The 21,650-nt window shown below is 45.4% G+C and overlaps 1 protein-coding gene across 2 annotated transcripts in view; it reads right to left on the bottom strand.

Annotated features, from left to right (window-relative positions):
* The window catches only part of PCCB (propionyl-CoA carboxylase subunit beta), a 90,881-nt gene extending 78,354 nt beyond the window's left edge, over positions 1-12,527 (bottom strand). Inside the window, exons 1-5 of one of the 2 annotated variants that reach the window (XM_015132060.3) lie at positions 12,309-12,527; positions 8,018-8,137; positions 7,374-7,442; positions 3,521-3,577; positions 2,000-2,113 (exon numbers count right to left, since the gene is read on the bottom strand). In XM_015132060.3, the coding sequence (XP_014987546.1) occupies positions 2,000-2,113; positions 3,521-3,577; positions 7,374-7,442; positions 8,018-8,137; positions 12,309-12,491 (543 nt within the window). In that variant the 5' untranslated portion in view covers positions 12,492-12,527. 2 annotated transcript variants of the gene reach the window in all.
* Between the last annotated feature and the right edge of the window lie 9,123 nt (positions 12,528-21,650).

Here is a 21,650-nt window from a genome sequence, read left to right as displayed (position 1 = left end):
ACTTAAGTCCTGAATAAGGATAATGAATTAGAATAACATAGATGAATCAATGTTAGATTTCCTGATTTTTATTACTGTATTCTGGTTATTTAACAGAATATCCTTATTCTTTAGAAATACCCAATGAAGAACTTAGGAGGTAAAGAAGACATAGTATCTTCAATTTATTCTCAAATACTTCAGAAAAATGTAACATGCAAATATGTATATATGGAGAGAGAATAACAGAACAAATGGAGAAAATGTAAACAACTGGTGAATCTGGGAAAAGCACATATAGGAGTTCCTGTACTATTCTTGTCATTTTCCATAAAGTTTGAATTTTTTTTTTTTTTTTTGAGACGGAGTCTTGCTCTGTCACCCAGGTTGGAGTGCAATGGCACAATCTTGGCTCACTGTAACCTCTGTCTCCTGGGTTCAAGCAATTGTCCCACCTCAGCCTCCTGAGTAGCTGGGATTACAGGCATGTGCCACTACGCCCAGCTAATTTTTGTATTTTTAATAGAGACAGGATTTCACCATGTTGGCCAGGCTGGTCTTGAACTCCTGACGTCAAATGATCTACCTGCCTTGGCCTCCCAAAGTGCTGGGATTACAGGCTTGAGCCACTGCGCCCAGCCTGAAGTTTGAAATTTTATCAAAATAAAAAGTTACCAAAAAATAACACAGGTAGGAATAAGTGAGTGGAGGTATCAATATGACAAGCAGCATTAGTAAGCAATTAATTAAGCAATGAAGATCTGAAAGTAAAGACTAGCCCTTGAAAACAAAAATTAAAGGCCAGGCGTGGTGGCTCACTCCTGTAATCCCAGCACTTCGGGAGGCAAAGGCAGGTCAATCGCTTGAGTCCATGAGTTCAAGACAAGCCTGGGCAACATGGCAAAACCCCGCCTCTATTAAAAAAATATATCAAAATATTTGCCGGATGTGGTGGTGCATGACTGTGGTGCCAGCTATTCAGGAGGCTGAGGTGAGATGTTCGCTTGAGCCCAGGAGGCTGAGGTTGCAGTAAGCAGAGATCATGCCACTGCATTCCAGCCTGGCCAACCGAGACCCTGTCTCTAAATAAATCAATCAATAAATATTTTTTTAAAAAAAACTCCTCCAGACCCATAAAGATGTATTCAACTAGATGATATTCTAAAATCCAGTCAAGCTCTAAAATGTGGTGGTTTATCACCACGTCTCTGAGGGCCGCTCTTTTGTTTCTATACAGGAATGACTTCCAGGCCTAAACTGCTTAGGCCAAGCCACCCACAGAAGCAAGCCTGCAGAGCAGGGATGACAAGAATGGCTGGCCTGATTAGAAACAATGTCTGCCTGTCTCCTTCCTTTATCCTCCCTGGAAGTGTTGCCAGTTTCTGGCTGCAGTATGTCTCTCCCTCATCCCAATCTCTCTTACTGTATCTCTCACAAATACACTTTATACTTCACATAACACATTATTTTATGTTTCTTTTCATTTCTTTCTCTCATAATTTCAGTCTGTAAATAAGCAAAGAGATGTCAGTAATGGGGCTCGCCAAATGTTTCTGAATGCTAGGCTCTGGGGTGATTTCATTCTTCTTTGCACTATGGCTTGGAATTTATATAATAATCCTGTAGTGTTTTAACAAAAAAATTGTTTAAAAGTGCGACTTTTTTTTAAAATTCTAATTCTAGCACATCAGTTCATTTTAACTTTTCATATTTCCTCTCCCCTGCTTTCAAAAAAAAAAAAATTCTCAAGTGCTTTTCCCTTATGAACGATCTGTAACTGTAAATTCTCCTATGTGTGGCCCTCTATGAGAAAAAAATGAAAACCCTCTCTTCCCACTCTCTCTTGCTTTTCATCTACCCTTCAATCCCACCCCCAGTGACACAGAAAGGACCCACAGAACAGACACAATGCAGCAGAGAACAATAAGGAGAGTTGGAGAAGCTCTGGCCAGGTCATGGCTTAGAGAACTTAAGCCCTGTATTTTTTTTATTCTCTATTCTCTATTAACAGGTTTCTCACCAGAAAGATGTCTGCATAGCCAGCCAAAGACTCCACTCCCTCTTGGATCCGTGCTCCCCCAGAGTCATTCAGCCCAATCACTGGAGCCCCCACTGTTATGGCCTGGTCCATGATCTGAGACAGCGGAGAAATCTTTTATTGAGACAAATATTCTTGATATAAAAAACGACATTCACAAAGTACCACAGTGTTTTCTGGAAAATGTTCCGAGTGCACTTTTCAAAACAGGAGGCAGTAACACTGGTTTCACTCCCCATCATGATTGGGTACCTTCATGGAAGACAAAGGACCAGATATTTAAAAGGCTGATTAAAGCCCCCAAACACCCAGGAGCCAAAGCACTTCCCATTAGCAGGGGATAAAACAACTCATGGCAACCATTTCTAGAACCACAGGCTCACATTGTAACATCTTCTAGCAGCCAGTTTTGTTCCCAGGTACTGCTTTGAAAGAACTTACAGTAGACAGAATGGCAAAGTGGTACTTTCATGAAAGCAGATGTTGACCCATCTGTTAATCTGAGGGCAGGCCCAGGTCTGCTTTTACTTCTAATGTGACAGATTTTCCTCATGGGTTAGTAATCTGACAGCATAATAAGCAATATTCCTACAACCTTTGACAGTTTAAAAAGCACTTTCACTTCCATTACCTCATTTAGCCATCATAACAGAGGCAGTAAAAAGAGAAAAATTAAGAAGGTATAAAAGTTAAGTGACTGGCCCAAGGTCTCAGGAGCAATACATGACAGGACCATGTCTATAATCCAGATGTTCCAGTTACCAGTAGCTCCAAATTTAATTCCAAAATTCTCTATTATTTATAGTTTATTCCTCTCCAGAGCATCTAATCTCTAGCAGTGGTTTTTAAACATCAGCATACAATACTCCCACTGTTCTTTACCTTCTAGCACCTGGCCCCTCCACCTAGACAAAAGGTTCTTTACCTGAAATCCTCAGAACCCCAAGAGGTCTGTGAACGGGAGTCCATGAATGGGAAAAAATTTACATCTTTATCTTTACTAACTCTAGCCAATCGTTAACATTTCTTTTCATTATGAATATAGACAATGAGCCTCAGTATTAGAAATACCTGTGACTTTGTCATTATCAGAAGCCACAGATATTTTTACATCCCATTAAAGTGGTTGCGGATACTCTGAAATATTTCACCTTTGACTACTTTGAAATTACGGTAGTTATTAGATCTACTGCTAAATCTTGTTATTAAATGCATTAACAAGGGAGCACATATAAATGTGGTTTTTAAAAACATTTTTAATCATTTAAAATCCTACAAATTTTATTTTAGGTATGTAAAAACAGGAGGGTCCAGGCTTTGCTAGCCCATGGAAGAGATCCACGATACAAAAACTGTTATGCACCCCTTCAGATGGGTAGCAGATCTTGCATACCTCTGCCCTACCCCAAGTACCTAGCTCAGTGTTTTATACCCCAAAGATACCCAATAAGCACTATGTAACTGAGGAAAGCAATGGATTGAATTTGAGTATTAAACACTTACTTTGCAGATCTTTTGGGCATGTGCTCCTGACAGACTGCCTCCAAAAACTGTAAAATCCTAAAAAGAAAATACAAATCAGCAAGTCAAATATAGTGACTGGCTAGAGATGAAAATCCAGTAGGAGGAAGAAATAGAAAATTCACAGATAAAAGCTTTTAGGACAGGCATGGTGGCTCATGCCTGTAATCCCAACACTTTGGGAGGCCACGGCAGGCGGATGGCTTGAATCCAGGAGTCTGAGACCAGCCAGGGCAACATGGCAGAAACTTGTATCTACAAAAAAAATACATTAAAAAGTTAGCTGGGCATGGTGGCATATGCCTGGAGTCCCAGCTACTCAGGAGGCTGAGGCAGGAGGATCACTTGAGCCCAGGAGACAGAGGCTTCAGTAAATTGAGACAGCACCACTGTATTCCAGCCTAGGCAACAGAGCAAGACCCTGTCTCAAAAAAAAAAAAACAAAAAAAAAACGTTGCCTGGGCACAGTGGCTCACGCCTGTAATCCCAACACTTTGAGAGGACAAGGCGGGTGAATCACTTGAGGTCAAGAGTTCCAGACCAGACTGGCCAACATGGTGAAACCCCATCTCTACTAAAATAAAAAAATTAGCTGGGCGTGGTGGTGTGCGCCTATAATCCCAGCTACTCGGGAGGCTGAGGCAGGAGAATCACTTGAATCCAAGAGGCAGAGGTTGCAGTGGGCCGAGATTGCACCACTGCACTCCAGCACAGGCAACAGAGCGAGACTCCATATTAAAAAAAAAAAAAATACACACGTATAGTTTTTAAAGCATTTTCAGAAGTTTAAAAATTAGAAAAAAGTCTGACTTATAGATTATTCCATAGAATAAAATATCTTAAAGGAAGTTCATGAATTGTCAAGGCAAAAGAGCTAGTCTGCTCTACAAAAATGATTTGAAAGGAAAAAAGAGAAAAGAAAAAAATGATTTGCAGCTCTGAAGGAAAACCTATCACACAGAATTAACTCTAATACCAGATTCTATGGATATCAGTCAAGCACTTCTATTTTTAGGAAATATTTACTGTTTCATTTTACTTATTATTTTGAGACCGACTCTTGCTCTGTCACCCAGGCTGGAGTGCAGTGGCATAATCTTGGCTCACTGTATCCTCTGCCTCCCAAGTTCAAGCAATTCTCCTGCCTCAGCCTCCCGAGTAGCTGGGATTACAGACACATGCCACCACGCCCAGCTAATTTTTGTATTTTTAGTAGAGACAGTTTTGCCACGTTGGCCAGGCTGGTTTCAAACTCCTGGCTCAAGTGATCCACCCACCTCGGCCACTGCGCCCGGCCTATATTTGCTGTTTTAAAAAGGAAGGTTAAAAAACAAGAATCAGAGCTCTCACTGCTACTTCGGCTTATGGCTCTTCATTATGTTCAGATGTAAAGGGCTTATTGTGGGCATAAACTCTCCTACAGCCCCCTCAAAAAGACAGGTGGGAATTAAGAACAGAATCAGCCATGAGAATAAGAACAAAGAGACAATAGCATGGCAAGGATTAAACAAATTTGGGGGGAACTGAAAGCACAAGAAAATACCTGATTTAGAGGGAGAGAATGGAAGCTTACACACCTGCAGTGGGGGTAACCAAGGAGGGGACAATCTAGGAACCATGGAAAGTGGAGATGGGAAGGGGGCTGAAAAGAGACTAACAGAAGTCTCTGTTAGAACCAGTCAGACCCCACAGGGCCTCTCCTTCACCTTGAGAGGAAAGAGAAGGTTTGTTCTGTAAAGGAAATTAACCAGAAGGGTTCTAAACTCACAACTGCTAACCTAAAAGAGGAAAAGGTGAAGCTGAAAACACACAAGATTACGAGCCTATACACTGAATCAGTGAGTGCTGGCCCCTTTTTTCTCTCCCCTCAGAATACACCAACAGCCAATTATCAGGCAAGGGACTGAGGAGGCTCCCCAGAAGAACAGAAGCTCCCCAGAAAAAATATTTAAGATATTAACATCTTGGAGATCACTATTAAAAAAAAAATAGCTCATCACTCCCTACCCTCAGTATCCTTCAAGGCCTGTCTCAATTGCCCCATTGTTACTAAAGCTTTCCTCAACCATGGATGTGATTTTCCCTTGTGTTGGGTCTACAACATTTGCCTGGGACCTCTCACTCCATGTGCTGTGTAGTCACATCTGTTCTGTGCCATTCTGCCTATAAAATGATTCGCTTCTTCAGGGTGGGAACTCTTGTCTCAGTCATCTCCACCTTCTCCTCACTCCCACCCTAACATGAGCATAAGAGGTGCTCGAAAGTATGAATTCCATGAATTTTTCCATCTGCTTAATAGTGGTGAGTGAATACCATGTCCAGAAAACATAACTTTCTTAGTTCTCTCTACAGTGGTTCCTTCTGTACAAGTTTTTCTCAGCTCTCGTAAATTGCACAAAACAAAGAAATGTGATTCCTTCTATTTCAGCATTTGGTAGACCAATTTATAACAGTTTTAAAACATCTCAAAGGTAATTTAATTGGTAAATACATACTGTCTAACTATGACAGATTTTAAATTAACCAAGTATAACTATTTTATTTTTTATTTTTGAGATGGAGTCTCACTCTGTCGCCCAGGTTCGAATGCAGTGGCGCAAACTCAGCTCACTGCAACCTCCACCTCCCAGGTTCAAGTGATTGTCCTGCCTCAGCCTCCCAAGTAGCTGGGATTACAGGCACCCACTACACCTGGCTAATTTTTGTGTTTTTAGTAGAGACAGAGTTTCGCCATGTGGGCCAGCTGGTCTCAAACTCCTGACTCAGGTGATCTACCCGTCTCAGCCTCCCAAAGTACTGGGACTACAGGCATAAGCCACCATGCCCAGCCAATTTTAATATCAAACTTTAGGTCTGTAAAAAGACCTAAGCATTTTAAATTATATATACATCTACACCTCTGGAGAGAAAAAAGTCAAATCCAAAATAGTACACAAAATATTCTGTGTTAGTTTTCTATTACTGCTATAAAAAATTAACGTAAATTCAGTGCCTTGAAACAACACAAATTATCTTAGAGTTCTATAATTTAGAAGTGCTACACAGGATTGACTGGGCTAAATTAAGGTTGGCAGGGCTGTGCTCCGTTCTGGAGGCTCCAGGGGAAAATGTGTTTTCTTGCCTTTGCCAGCTCCTAGACACCATGGGCACTCCTTTGCTAATCTTCAAACCCAGGTACTGCAGATCATGTCCTTCTCTTATCATATCCTTCTAAGCTCCTCTTCTACCTCCCTCTTCCACTTTTAAGGACGCTGTGATTACATTGGACCCTCCTGGATAAATCAGGCTACGCTCCCTACTGTAAGGTCAGCTGATTAACAATCTTCATTCCCTTTTGCATGTAAAATAACATATTGATAGCTTCAGCTATGTGTGTGAACAAACTATCTGTCTTGAGGCACCCTGATAAAAGTTTTCTGAACATATTCATGAAAGCCCAAAGCTCAGGGGAATGCTGCTTCTGAGAGTCAAGTCCCCTTTGCTAGGCTGCACCCACTGTACTCTCTCCAGTCCACATATGCTGCCCAGGACACAGATGCCCTGCAGGCACACACCCAATCCTGCCAAGAGGAATCTCATTCACTTGGAATAAATTCCTGGTTCCTGGGTTACCTTTGTACAAGGCTAGTGCCCTGTGATCCTCCCCCAAAACAAACTAAGGACTCTTCCTAAGAAAAAAACAATATTCTGGAAATATGCACTGAAAAACAAAGCAAATCCCTCATTTTCTCCAAACTACAAGCAAGTTTTCATTCCCCAAGATTGGCTTCGTTCACATATTTTCCTCTTGGCTCTGCCCTCCAAGAAAGTTCAGACTATTAGAGTTATGAAATACCTGACTGAAGACATAAACCAATCTTCCATTGATTCGGCCCCGTCCAGTGACCACGCTGTCTCCAGGAAACTGCCAGAAAAATGCAAAAATAAAGGTTAAAAAATCCAAATACTTCTTTTAATGAATTTGGCCACTAAGCCTCAATGAAAGACAAAAACAAAACCCAAATTCCTAAAACATCAATAAGAACAAGAAACATGACGGAATCCCACCCCACTTGCCCAGCTCTACAACAGCAAGCACAGGGCTACCACTTCATCAATAGGAGTGAAGGGCACCGTCATCTTAGGCCTTATCTACCCTCCTAAAAGCAAAATAAGACCCAGGTCCACCACTTCTCTATGCTTACATGAAGGAGGACGTATAAAGAAACACAAGGCAGGGTACAGTGGCTCACGCCTGTAGTCCCAACACTTTGGGAGGCCAAGGTGGGTGGATTGCTTGAGGCCAGGAGTTCCAGGCCAGCCTGACCAACATGGTGAAAGCCCATCTCTACTAAAAATACAAAAATTAGCCAGGTGTGATGCCTGCAGTGCCTCTGCAGAGGACTTCAGATAAAAGCCTTATAGATTTATTATTATTCTAGTGGGTAGGCCAGCTGAGCCACACCTAAAAAGTGTTCACACCACCATTTGAACAAATACCTTATTCTTATCAGCAGCCATTCCAAAATCTGCACATCTGTGTTCCACAAACATGTCGCTTTCAACAAAGCTGCCAGGGTCCAGCAAGAGACTGATCCTCTCCCTGGCTGTTAGCTTTCCCTACAATGGAACAAAGATCACTCAGTGATGTCATCACAGACAATTTAGTAAGCAAAGCAAGGGCTGTTCATGGGAAAGCTTGAAGGACAGATTTGCCCATTCATCTCAATGCAAATGCTTCCATTCTGTCCAACCTGTCCAAGGCAGATAGGTGTTATAAGACTTTAGATGACATGGAAATCAGGGCAGTGTGCACCAGAAGCCACCCAACTGTGGAAGATGAATAAGGAAATAGGGGGAGGAAAAGGTAGAGAAGTAGGGATAAGGAGAACCTGACCCTGGAACACAATTAACTAGTTCCGCAAGTACTTACTGGAGACCTAAGGAGCCATAAAAAGAATGCAGAAGCAGGTGGTGGAAACTAAAGCAGGCTTAGTGAAAGGATCTGACGCAGGTTTTTTCTAGGGAGACCTACAGAAGCACATCTCACCTCACGAGGGTCCCTGCTGCTCCCAGCTCCCACCTCAAGGACACACTACTTCCTGGTTCTTCTCCTGCCTCCTCTGTGGATTTCTCCTTCTCCTACTATCCTATCCCCTGCTTAGGGACCCCACACCTGACAGTGACACTGTGACACAGAGATGACCCCAAAGCAGGGAGTGGCTGAGTAGAAGGGGAGTGGGACACAAAATGCTAAAGAGCTCACTTGAGTTTAAAAATGCTTCTTTGGGCCGGGCGCGGTGGCTCACGCCTGTAATTCCAGCATTTTGAGAGGCCGAGGCGGGCGGATCACAAGGTCAGATCGAGACCAGCCTGACCAACATGGAGAAACCACGTCTCTACCAAAAAAGACAAAATTAGCCGGGTGTAGTGGCATGCGCCTGTACTCCCAGCAACTCGGGAGGCTGAGGCAGGAGAATCGCTGGAACCCCCAGGGGGCGGAGCTTGCGGTGAGCTGAGATTGCGCGCCATTACCCTCCAGCCTGGGCAACAAGAGCGAAACTCCGTCTCAAAAAAAAAAAAAATACTTCTTTGAGGAGATGAGGTTGGAGCTCTCAATCTACCAAGAGCCTCAGCTGGGCACGGTGGCTCACACCTGTAGTCCCAGCACTTTGGGAGGCTGAGACGAGCATCACTTGAGCCCAGGAGCTTGAGACCAACTGGACAACATGGCGAAACCTGGTCTCTACTGAAAAATACAAAAATTAGCTGGGAGTGGTCGCACGTGCCTGTAATCCCAGCTACTCAAGAGGCTGAGGCAGGAGAATCACTTGAACCTGGGAAGCGGAGGTTGTAGTGAGCCGTGATCACCCCACCACACTCCAGCCTGAGCAACAAAGCGAGAACCTGTCTTTAAAAAAAAAAAGAAAGAAAAGAAAAGAAAAAGAAAAAAAGGCCAGGCTCGGTGGCTCACACCTGTAATCCCAGCACTTTGGGAGGCCAAGGCAGGAAGATGAAGTCAGGAGATCGAGACCATCCTGGCTAACACGGTGATACCCTGTCTCTACTAAAAATACCAAAAAAAAAAAAAAAAATTAGCGGGGCATAGTGGCACGCACCTGTAGTCCCAGCTACTCGGGAGGCTGAGGCATGAGAATCGCTTGAACCCAGGAGGCGGAAGTTGCAGTGAGCCAAGACGGCCCACTGCACTCCAGCCTGGGCGACAGGGTGAGACACCGTCTCAAAAAAGAAAAAAAAAAGCCTCCATTGCTTGGGCTCGCAAGCTCTCAGCCCGAGGCAAATACCCTAGCCTACCATCCCCTTCCCCAACAACAACAAAAAACCACATACCTCAAATTGGCTATAATTTCCCCCTTAGGAGAGTAGCCAAAGCTGGTGAAGTTGTGTTAAAAAAAAAAAAAAAAAAAAACAGGCAATCGTATACACTGTCATGTAAAGTAGAATACATTTTTAGGAAACCAATTTGGCAACATATATACAGATTTTTAAAATGTATTTATACTGACCAGGCACTGTGGCTCACACCTGTAATCCCAGCATTTTGGAAGGCCAAGGTGGGAGGATTGCTTGAGCCCAGGAGTTGAGACCAGCCTGGGCAACAAAGCAAGACCGTGTCTCTACCAAAAAAAAATATATATATATTAGCTGGGTAGGAGGCTGAAGTGGAAGGATCACTGGAGCCCAGAAGGTAGAGGATGCAGTGAGCCGTGATTACACCACTGCCCTCCAGCCTGGGTGACAGAGTAAGACTCTGTCTCAAGGAAAAAAAAAAAAAAAAAATTCTGTAATCCCAGCACTTTGGGAGGCAGAGGTGGGTGGATCACCTGAGGTCAGGAGTTCAAGACCAGCCTGGCCAACATGGTGAAACCCCCATCTCTACTAAAAATACAAAAATTAGCCAGATGTGGTGACACATACTTGTAACCCCAGGTACTCTGGAGGCTGAGGCAGGAGAATTGCTTGAAGCTGGGAAGCGGAGGTTGCAGTCAGCCGCTGCACTCTAGCCTGGGCAACAGAGTGAGACTCTGTCTCAAAAAAATAAATAAATAAAAAACTTACACCCTTTCACCCACTAATTCCTCTTCTGGGAAAATCTATGGAAATGGTCAAAAATTGTTTAAAAAGGGGTGCAGGGCTGGGCGCAGTGGCTCACGCCTGTAATCCCAACACTTTGGGATGCCAAAGTGGGTGGATCACTTGAGGTCAGGAGTACAAGACCAGCCTGGCCAACATGAAACCCTGTCTCTACTAAAAATACAAAAAAAAAAAAAGTTGCCAGGCATGGTGGTGGGCGCCTGTAATCCCAGCTACTCGGGAGGCTGAGATTCAGGAGGCTGAGGCAGGAGAATAGCTTGAACCTGGGAGGCGGAGGTTGCAATGAGCCAAGATCGCACCACAGCACTCCAGCCTGGGCAACAAGAGAGAAACTCCGTGTCAAAAAATAAAAATAAAAAGGGGTGCAGGAGGGGGTTCATATTAAATCTGCCTCCTAAGTCAACTTTGGCAAAAGAAAAACAGCTTCTGGAGGCTTCATCTAAACCCAGTAGGATCTAACTGGGAAAGGGCTGGGTGATGTTCCAGGGAGGCATTGAGCAATAGGCCCCAACAGAAAGAGTTGTACAGGAACACTGACAGGCCTTTTCAGAGGATGATCTAACATCTCCCTCAGCCCTAACAGAGCAGCCCCAGGGGGAGAGAGAGAAAGCACTCCTAGTACCACAAACCATCACTAAATTTACATTTTACTCTCGTGTCAAAAGGAACTGTCACCTACGGGTCCTTGTCAAATGCGAATTTATGACACCTGAATCAATACGAGACAAATATAGAGTTGTTCAAATCCCCTCACTTTAAGACCCCATCCCTCCCCCAGTGCCTCCCTCATGGTTGTGAGTTGTGCTTGAATACTCTTCACCTGTAAGAGTTTCACTTCTGCACCTTCCCGTTGGTTCTTTAATTCGTTCAGCACAACAGTCCAGACACACCCACGAGTCATGGACACACTGGGCAAGCCTGGTTTCTAGTCAGGGGTCACCTCTCCAAAATGGGCCACCTAGCTTATCTCTGAAGGCCAGCTGCGATTCTCGCCTCAAAACCCAGGCGGTGGGTGGCAGAACCTCAGCTGGTCAGTCCAGCCAAACATCGAGAGTAGCCTGCGCACTCCCAGAAAGTCACCTGCTTCCGACACATGCCTTTGCTACCCATCAAGGCGAGGCATGCTAAGGCCCTAAAGAGCTTGACCAGGCATTCTGCGGGCAGACGTTCCACAAGTTCCCTGCACGCGCACATCCCCCACTTCATGTTAGTGGAGTATGCCTAAGTTCAGTTTTCCTGCTTCCACAAAGGAGAAAGAATCTACCATCACTCTTTCATGGGGCACGAGAAGAACAAGCACATCGTTTTTACCGAGTGCCTATCGTTTTGCTATCTATGGTCTAACGATACGCTTGTGAAGGAAGAATTATTAAAATGACGCACAGAGATTTAATACGTTGCCCAAAAGTTTATGTTAAGTGGTGAGCTGGCTGGAGACCAGCCAGATCTGTCTAAATCCCAAGGGTTAAACACTGTGAAGAAGCACACAGGTGCTTCTGCTCGTTATACCCGCCTCCACGAGAAACGCTACAGGTTTTCAAAGTGAACACCCTCGCCCCCGCCCCTCCAAGCACCGTGCGGATTGGCAGGGAGGCCTCGGACGCCACAAGCCGGGCACGCTGTGATAGGTCGTGGACGCCAGGGGCGGGACTCACTAAGGCCCCTCAGGACTCACTCGCTTGTGCTGCGCGTCAATACGGCGTTGGCCTCCTCCCAGCAGCGCGGTCCGGCGCTTGTTCTCGATGCGTTCGTTAACAGAGGTGGCCTGGCTGCAAAGGCCGCGAATCGCGGCGCGGAGACCGCTCGCCAGAACGCTGAGCCTTGCCCCAGCCGCCGCCACCCGTAATGCCGCTGCCATTTTTGCTGCGCCGGCGCGTCCCCTATCGGCGCACCTGAGTACGCATGTGCGTAAAGCGTGGTTAAGGCGCTTGCGCAGCATCGGCTGACTGTAGGGAAACCGGGGGCTGGACTACAGAACCTGCTTGGGAGTAAGGCGTGAGAGTTCGAGACCCGATGCTGCCCGAGGAGGGTCGCGCAGACAGAAAGTACAGGGCCCGCCTGGCTGCACAAGAAAGGGACATAGTCCTTACTCTTCTCTGACCTCCTAGACCCCTAACTTTGTCGTCCCACTTCCTACAGAAAATAAGATTATAGGATTTAACCAACATTTATTAAGCATTGTGCCAGGTGTTGCTTTTTGCACTTCCCATGCACTGGCTTATTATCTGGATTTCACAGATGAGGTAAATGAAGAGATGAGTGATTTGATCAAGAGGCAAGATTGAGGCCGATGTAGGTGAGCCCAGGAGCCCAAGACCAGCCTGAGCAATATAGTGAGACCCCACCTCTACAAAAAAATTAAAAATTAGCTGGGCATGGCAACTTGCACCTGTGACCCCAGCTACTTGGGAGACTAAGGCTGGAGGACTGCTTGAGCCCAGGAGGTCGAGGCTGCAGTGAGCCGTGATTGCATCACTGCACTCCAGCCTGGGCAAAACCCTGTCTCAAAAAAAAAAAAAAAAGCCAAGACTGACAAAAAAGCCAAGACTAACGATGTGGTTGGCTAGGATTTAAACTCAGAGACCTATCATTATATGTGCCAAATAATGAGCACAGGACCCTTAACCTCTAATCAGTAGTTCTCAAAGTATGAATCCCACTAAAGAAAAAATTATTCATGACAATTACTCATGTTTAAGAATGGTAGGGCAAACTTTATTCAGGCCCAATCTGACAGAGGTAGGGACAGAGTTTTGCAGTAAGTCAGAGCGATTGGGCTGAATATAGCAAAGTGGGAATTTATAGCTAAGGGGCAGTGTGTGGAAGTCAGGGAATGGAAAATTACTAAGAGGAAACATCGGCGGGGAATCTGGCTAAATCGACCTAACAGGATTCCTGCCAAAGGCAGGTCAGGGTAACCTAACATCACCTGGGGGATGGTGGCGGTATGGATCAAAACCAGATATGGAGAGTAATCAGATATCAGGAATGGAGGATTCTGGCTAAACTGACTTGGCAAGATTCTTTCTAAAATGGAATTCCACAAGGAAAGACATGGAAGCCCCAAGCTCAAGCCTAGTCAAAGAGACAGCTCAGAAGAGCCTGACCAATGTTTGGACAAGGAGGGAATCTTCTCAATCCAGCAACTTCAGTATCACCTGGGAGTGAGTTGGAACTGCAAGCTCGAATTCTCAGAGTTTACCCCAGACCTTTAAATCAGAAACTCTGGGGCTGGGGCCAGCCATCTGTTTTAGCAGATGACCTTTAGGTGATTCTGATCTACTTGCTACTAAATTCTGATCTGCTTACTAAAGTTTAAGAACCACTGCTCTAAGAATTTGGAATTGTACTGTTGAGAGCTTGACCATCTGTTTCTCCCACTCACAGGCAGGTCTTCAAGACAAAGAACATGCTTTGTATTTCTCATTTTTAGCCACAGAAAACTGCTAAAGTTGATCATGAGCCTTTCCATGATCCAGCTCATAGCCAGGGCCTTCATAAAGTGCAAATTCTGACCTACAACCTTAATGTTAAAGCAATTCAACTCAGAAAACATTTTTGAGCACCTACCATGTGCCAAGAACTAAACATCAGTACTCATTGCATTTCCTGGAGTAAGAACTGTTCATCTAGATAGACAGGGCAGCTAAGATGCCAAAGCCTCCTGTCTAGGCAAAGCCCACCTGTATCTGTATAACTCCATAATGGGTACTCTTGACCTTGCATTTGGGTCCTTGCTTTAGAGACTTCACCAACCTAGAGAGGCAGATGGACAAAGGGCTGGCCTTGGGAGCACAAGAGAGAATTTGAGTAAGGCTGAGTGTGTTGAGGAGAGTATCTCCAAGAAAGCATCCGTATGCCAGGGAACAGAAGTAGTGTGAGCAAAGGCCTGGCATGTTCAGATTCACATACACAGACACACACACACACATATTTGGTTGTGTTCCCAGCTTTTGGGGAAATGGTGGTAAATGAGATGGGAAAGTGAGAATGGCATTAGATTGTGAAGAGTTTTTTCATGTCCAGAAATTGGGACTTGCTTTGGCCTGGGGACAATTGGACTCCTTTGTCCCACAATACCCTGTAGGTTTCTTACATAAAGCACATCTCACACTGTGTTAAGATTGTTTAGCTGTCTTCCTAGGCAGACTTTCCAGCCAGAGGGCAGGGACTGTAGCTGATTTACTCACCACTGTGGTCCCAGCACCTGGAACAAGGCCCAACGCAGAGAAGGCCTTTAGAATGTATGTGTGAAATTGAATCGAGCTAGCAAATAGGCAATTGCATGTGAGTCCAGAGCTTTTCGCCCACTCCTCTATGTCTTTTCAGGCTCTGAAATCTGCTCAGGTATCATCTCCTCCATGCAGTCTATCCTGATCCTCAGAAGCAAGGAAGTTTTTCTTATTTAACTTTAGATAACCAGTGCTTAGTAGAAAACCCAACACAGGGAGGCTCACTGAACCTAACTACTTCCTCCAGCTAGTCCTCTCTCCCTCCACTTCTTCCTCACTGTCCTCTATAGTTCTATAGATCTGTAATGTTGTTCCTCAGACCTCAGGTGCAAGCTCCAACTTGGGGCAGGTGGGTGGGGGTAGGAGGAGGTTGAACTATCCAGTAGTTGCCCTCTAATACCACTATGCTCTAGGCTGCTTTCCTGTCCTTAGTCCCCCAACTGGATGCTGTGTTTGAGTTTTTTTCTCCATTGTGAGACAGGAATCACCCTGATCTTTTAGTTTTCTCACTATCTGAGACAGTAGAGCTGAAAATCTGGAGTCAACACCTGGGTGCAAATCTTAACTTCTGCCCTGACTTCCTGGATAACACAGGGTCATTCACCTAAGCATCTCAGTTTCCTCAGTAAAAGTGGAGAGGGGGTGATCTGTGAAACCCTTGTGTTCTGAGTTTCTTACCCATGACATAATGACAAGAGCCCAGTCATTGGTGTTAGACTGTCCTGAGGTTAGTTCCAACTCTGCCAGTTACTTCTGTGTGACTTGGACAACTTAGCCTCAGTTTCCACTTATGTAATATTGGAATAATAATAGTTCTACCTCAGAGTTGTAAAGTTTATTTTTATTTATCTATTTTTTTTTATTTATTTATTTATTTTTTTTTTTTTTTTGAGACAGGGTCTTGCTCTGTCACTCAGGGTCGAGTGCAGTGGTATAATCTCGGCTTACTGCAACCTCACCATCCCAGGTTCAAGCGATTCTCCTGCCTCAGCCTCCCAAGTAGCTGGGATTACAGGCATGTGCCATCATGCCCAGCTAATTTTTTTTGTATTTTTGGTGGAGATGGAGTTTCACCATGTTGGCCAGGCTTGCCTCGAACTCCTGACCTCAAGTGATCCGCCCGCCTTGGCCTCCCAAAGTGCTGGGATTACAGGGGTGAGCCACCACACTGGCCAAGTTATAAGGTTTAAATGTGAGAATGCACATAAAGCACCTACATAATGCCTGGCAAATGTGAAGTACTCTTTAAGTGTTACCTACTAGATTACCAGTAGTATCCTGAGATGGTCTTATGTACCAGAAATTTTCATGAGTTCTCCTTCGAGTGAAGGACAGTGATACATTTCAGAGTATTTGTTCACTTCCTTCCACAAGGAATGAGGATGGATAGGGGACAGTGAGGTGCCAACATTTTCTGGCCATTCTAGCCCAGTCAGTTACAACTTTCAGCAAGGATCAGTGCAATGGTAGGAAGGAGGAAATGGAAGAGGTCACAATTTAGTCTGGGTCTTCAGAGAAGCAACTGCCAAGTGGGGAATTAACATGCAAGAAATCAATTAAGTGGGCCAGGTGCAGTGGCTCACTTCTGTAATCCCAGCACTTTGAGAGGCCAAGGCAGGCAGATCACCTGAGGTCAGGAGTTCGAGACCAGCCTGGCCGAGATGGTGAAACCCCATCTCTACTAAAAAGACAAAAATTAACCAGGCATGGTGAAGCACACCTATAATCCCAGCTACTCGGGAGACTGAGGCAGGAGAATCGCTTGAACCTGAGAGGTGGAGGTTGAAGTGAACCGAGATCGCACCACTGCACTCCAGCCTGGGTGACAGAGCAAGATTCCATCTCAAAAAAAAAAAAAAGAAGAAGAAAAGAAAAAAGAAAGAAATCGGTTAGAGAAACCACCTGTGAGAGAAAGTGGGGAGACAGTGGGAGAAGCTGGGAGGCTCATCAGATTGCAATGCAAATCTGACCTCCAGTCAGGAAGAGAGGGAAGGAAGGAAGGTGGGTGGGAGCTTCTCAGAATACCGTGCAGTTTTAAGGAAAGTTCAGCAAGGTTGTTGGGGAGTACAGGAGCCAAAGTATTTTTGCTGCAGCTATGCTGGGAGCAGCCCATGGAAGGTGTGACCTCAGTGCAAATTTCAGCAGTGAATTTCAGAGCAACAGCTGGGGCTCTCAGTTACTATATTCAGTACAGTCCAGATGTCTTCTCACAATAGAGTTTGGGGTGGTTAGGAGTAAAGGGAGTGAGAGAGAGGAAATTTGTGAGAATAGCTGTCATCCATGTGGACAGAAGAGATTTTAAAGATTTTTTTTTATTTTTTGAGACAGGGTCTCACTCTGTCACCCAGGCTGGAGTGGATTGACAGGATCACAGCTCACTGCAGCCTCAAACTCCTGGGCTCAGGTGATCCTCCCCCCTCAGCCTCTTGAGTAGCTGGGACTACAGGTACATGCTACCATGCTGGCTAGATTTTTAAGATTTTTGCTGTGCATTAATTATGTACTTCTCTCCTTGGTGTGTGTTTGTGTGTGTGTGTGTGTGTGTGTGTGTGTGTGTGTGTCTTAACTGAGTAAAAAATGAAGTGCTTAAAATTTACATTTATCTTTATTTTTTCTTTTTTTGAGATAGGGTCTTGTTCTGTTCTCCAGGTTAGAGTGCAGCGTTGTGATCATGACTCACTATAGCCTTGACCTCCTGGGCTCAAGCAATTCTTCACCTAAGCCTCCCACATAGGTGGGACTACAGGCATATGCCACCAAGCCTGGCTAATTTTTTATTTTTTTATTTTTTGAGACAGAGTCTCCTTCTGTCACCCAGGCTGGAATGCTAGAGTGCACATCTTCGCTCATTGCAACCTCCACCTCCCGGATTCAAGATTCTCCTGCCTCAGCCTCCCAAGTAGCTGGGACTACAGGTGCATGCCACTGTGCCTAATTTTTTTGTATTTTTAGTAGAGACAGGGTTTCACCATGTTGGCCAGGCTGGCCTTGAACTCCTGATCTCAAGAGATCCGCCCACTTTGTCCTCCCAAAGTGCTGAGATTACAGGTGTTAGCCACCACACCTGGCCCTAATTTTCTAATTTTTTGTAGAGACAATGGTTTCTCTATGTTGCCCAGGCTGAAAATTCACATTGTTATTGCTGAACTGTGTTTCTTTGATGCCGAGATTAGACCCCAAGAGTCCTAGCTTAAATTCTACTTAAAATTCTTAATAAGACCTAGAGCCTAGGCCATGCGCAGTGACTCGCATCTGTAATCTCAGCACTTGAGGAGACTGAAGTAGGAGGACTGCTTGAGGCCAAGAGTTTGAGACCAGCCTGGGCAGCATAGCAAGACATTATCTCTGCAAAAAATTAAAATGTTAGCCAGCAATGGTGGTACACACTTGTAGTCCTAGCTATTCCAGAGGCTTGGGCAGGATGATCCCTCGAGCCTAGAAGTTTGAGGCTGCAGTGAGCTATAATGGCGCCACTGCATTCCAGCCTGGGTGACAGAGCAAGACTGTCTCTAAAAAGAAATAAAATTTAAAAAATTTTAAAAGACATGGAGCCCAACCCAGTTGTCCCCAGACTACACACATTTTCCAAGCCACCTCGAGAAATCCTTATCTTTTCTGACTCCCTGGGCTCTATGGGAAAGAGCAGGCCCGGCGTGGTGGCTCACGCCTGTAATCCCAGCACTTTGGGAGGCGGAGGCAGGCGGATCACGAGGTCAGGAGATCAAGACCATCCTGACTAACACGGTGAAACCCCGTCTGGACTAAAAAAGAAAAAAAAAAAAATGGCCAGGCGTGGTGGCAGATGCCTGTAGTCCCAGCTACTCAGGAGGCTGAGGCAGGAGAATGGCGTGAACCCGGGAGGGGGAGCTTGCAGTGAGCAGAGATTGCGCCACTGCACTCCAGCCTGGGCCACAGAGCCAGGCTCCGTCTCAAAAAAAAAAAAGAGAAAAGGAAGAAAAAAAGAGCACAGCTGATTTGTTCCTTTTTCCAGAGCTGCTTCTAGCTGTTTCTATTCTTTTTATTTATTTATTTATTTATTTTATTTTTATTTTTTTGAGACGAAGTCTCACTCTGTCGCCCAGGTTGGAGTGCAGTGGCACGATCTCAGCTCACTGCAAACTCCGCCTCCCGGGTTCACACCATTCTCCTGCCTCAGCCTCCTGAGTAGCTGGGACTGCAGGTGCCTGCCACCACACCCGGCTAATTTTTTTGTATTTTTAGTAGAGACGGAGTTTCACCATATTAGCCAGGATGGTCTCAATCTCCTTGACCTCATGATCTGCCCACCTCAGCCTCCCAAAGTGCTGGGATTACAGGCGTGAGCCACCATGCCCGGCCGCTGTTTCCATTCTTGCTGAGCTGCTTTTCACTTGCCGTTTTTACCCTCTGTTGGTACTACCCTTTCAGCATTCCCCTGACCTCCACCACAAACCCTCCTCTCCCTTGTCCTGTGATTTCCACATCGGGCTCACTTTTCCCCTTCCCTGCCTTCCACTGCCATTCTCAGACTCCATTCAGTCTTCATGCTGATATCCTCTGATTCTATGGCCTAGGAATTCCTCAGCCTCCTTAACATGAAGGGCCTTCAACTCTGTTCCACTCCAGCCACCCACACACTGGGCTTTGTAATCACTAAGAATTGCTTCACGTCTAGGAGTGGAACCTGGCAGTTCTCTCTATCACCTCCTTTTCTGCTACCTTTCCCACGCCCTTCACACTGAATCTGGTCCATCTTTTCTGTGTAACCTTTTAATTCCCTCAGTCTGCCTACTGTACACTCTGGCCTCCCTCAAGCCCTTGAATTCCATTTAGATCACCGGTGCCTTGGCCCAAGGCTTCTTTTGGATCATTCTGATTCTGCTAACAGACTGCCCATGGTAGCTGGCAGAACTCATAAAAATTATGCTAGGTATTTTAATTTCCTTGGGCTGCTGTAGCAAATTACCACAAAGTTAATGGTAAAACAACAGAAATGTGTTCTCTCACAGTTTGGGGAACCAGGAGTCCAAAATCAAGATGTCTTGAGGGCTATGCTCTCTCCAAAGGCTCCAGGACAGAATCCTTTCTTGCCTCTTCCAGCTTCTGGAAGCTCTGGTGTTCCTTGTTTTGTGGCAGCCTGATACCCATCTCTACCTCCGTCTTTGTGTGGCCTTCTTCCCTGTATCCTGGTATCTGTGACCTCTCTTCCTTTTTCTTTTTTCTTTTTTTTTTGAGATGGAGTCTCCCTCTGTCACCAGGCTGGAGTGCAGTGGCATGAACTCGGCTCATTGCAACCTCTGCCTCCCCAGTTCAAGTGATTCTCCTGCCCAGCCTCCCAAGTAGCTGGGACTACAGGCGCCGCACCACCAGGCCCGGCTAGTTTTTGTATTTTTAGTAGAGACAGGGTTTCACCATATTGGCCAGGATGGTCTTGAACTCCTGACCTCGTGATCTGCCTGCCCCGGCCTCCCAAAGTGCTGGGATTACAAGCGTGAGCCACCATGCCCAGCCTCCCCTTTCTCTTATGAGTCACCAGTCATTGAATTTAGGGCCCATCCTAAATCTAAGATGACCTCATTTAGAAATCCTAAACAATGACATCCGCAAAGACCCTATTCCCAAATAAGGTCGCATTCACAGATACCAGGTCTTAGGACTTGGACATGTCTTTTAGGGGGACACAATTCAACCCACTATACTAGGTCACCGCGGATTCTTGCTGTTCCTTGCTGTTCTCCCCAACCCCATTTCTGCACGTCCAAAGCCCATGCACCCTGTCCCAAACACCGTTTCTTCTACAAAGCATGTCCACAATTTCTCAGTTACAAGCACCTCTTCTTCCTCTAAACTCGCATCTGCTTTTTGTTTCTCATTTATAGCTTTTATCAAGTTCTACATTTTAACAGTACTGTCTAGGTGAGAGAGACTTCCACTTTCTCTGATTACCTGAGTGCCCCCCAGGTGTCTGGTCACCAAACTTCATGTGGAAATCCTTGGTCTGGCCAGAATCATTTATGTTGTTCCTACTGATGCTGAATATGCAGCCCTGGCCTCTGTACTCTATGGTTCCTGTCTCTCTATTCTTCACTAACCAGTTGTCTGTCTTCCTGTCTCTTAGCTTCTCCTTTTCCCCATCCTCAACTTAAATCTGCCCCTTCTCTACTTCCACCCCTCAGTCTCCCAGCAAGGTGAGCCCTGTGAAGCACAAGTCTGCCCCATGCACACGAGCCCTCAGGCCACCACTGTCTCCTTATTTTCTTCTCCACCCAGTTAAGTTCTTTGCTTGAGGCTTTCTCCTACCTTCCCTCCAGCCCACTAGGTATCTTTCTCCAAGAACACTCCCTTCGCTGTCTTGCTTTTCCTGATGGCATTACTTCCCTTCCTTCTAATACCTAATGTGCCTTCCATCCCAGAAAATTACTGCATTCTTCTTTTGTATTCCCATAGTTTGTTCCTATTTCTGTGACAGTACCACCTGGATATGTTGCTTTAAAATTACTTCATGGTGGGGCCTGGTGGCTCGTGCCTGCAATCCCAGCATTTTGGGATTATAGTGCTGTAACTCCTGGCTTCGAGAATCTGTTGCAGAATGGCAAGACCCTCATCTTGAAAAGAAAAAAAATTACTTCTCCAGATTTTTTTTTTTGAGGCAGAGTCTCTCTTTGTCACCCAGGCTAGAGTACAATGGCACAAAGGCAGCTCACTGAAGCCCCACCCTCCCAGGCACAAGCAATCCTCCCACCTCAGCCCCCAAGTAGCTGGGATAGGTGCGCACCACCACACCTGGCTAAGTTTTGTATTTTTGG

Source organism: Macaca mulatta, chromosome 2 (assembly GCF_049350105.2).
Source record: "Macaca mulatta isolate MMU2019108-1 chromosome 2, T2T-MMU8v2.0, whole genome shotgun sequence".
In the NCBI taxonomy this organism is placed as follows: domain Eukaryota; kingdom Metazoa; phylum Chordata; class Mammalia; order Primates; family Cercopithecidae; genus Macaca; species Macaca mulatta.
The sequence above is the reverse complement of the archived record's forward strand: the minus strand, read 5'-3'. Positions and strand labels throughout refer to the sequence as shown.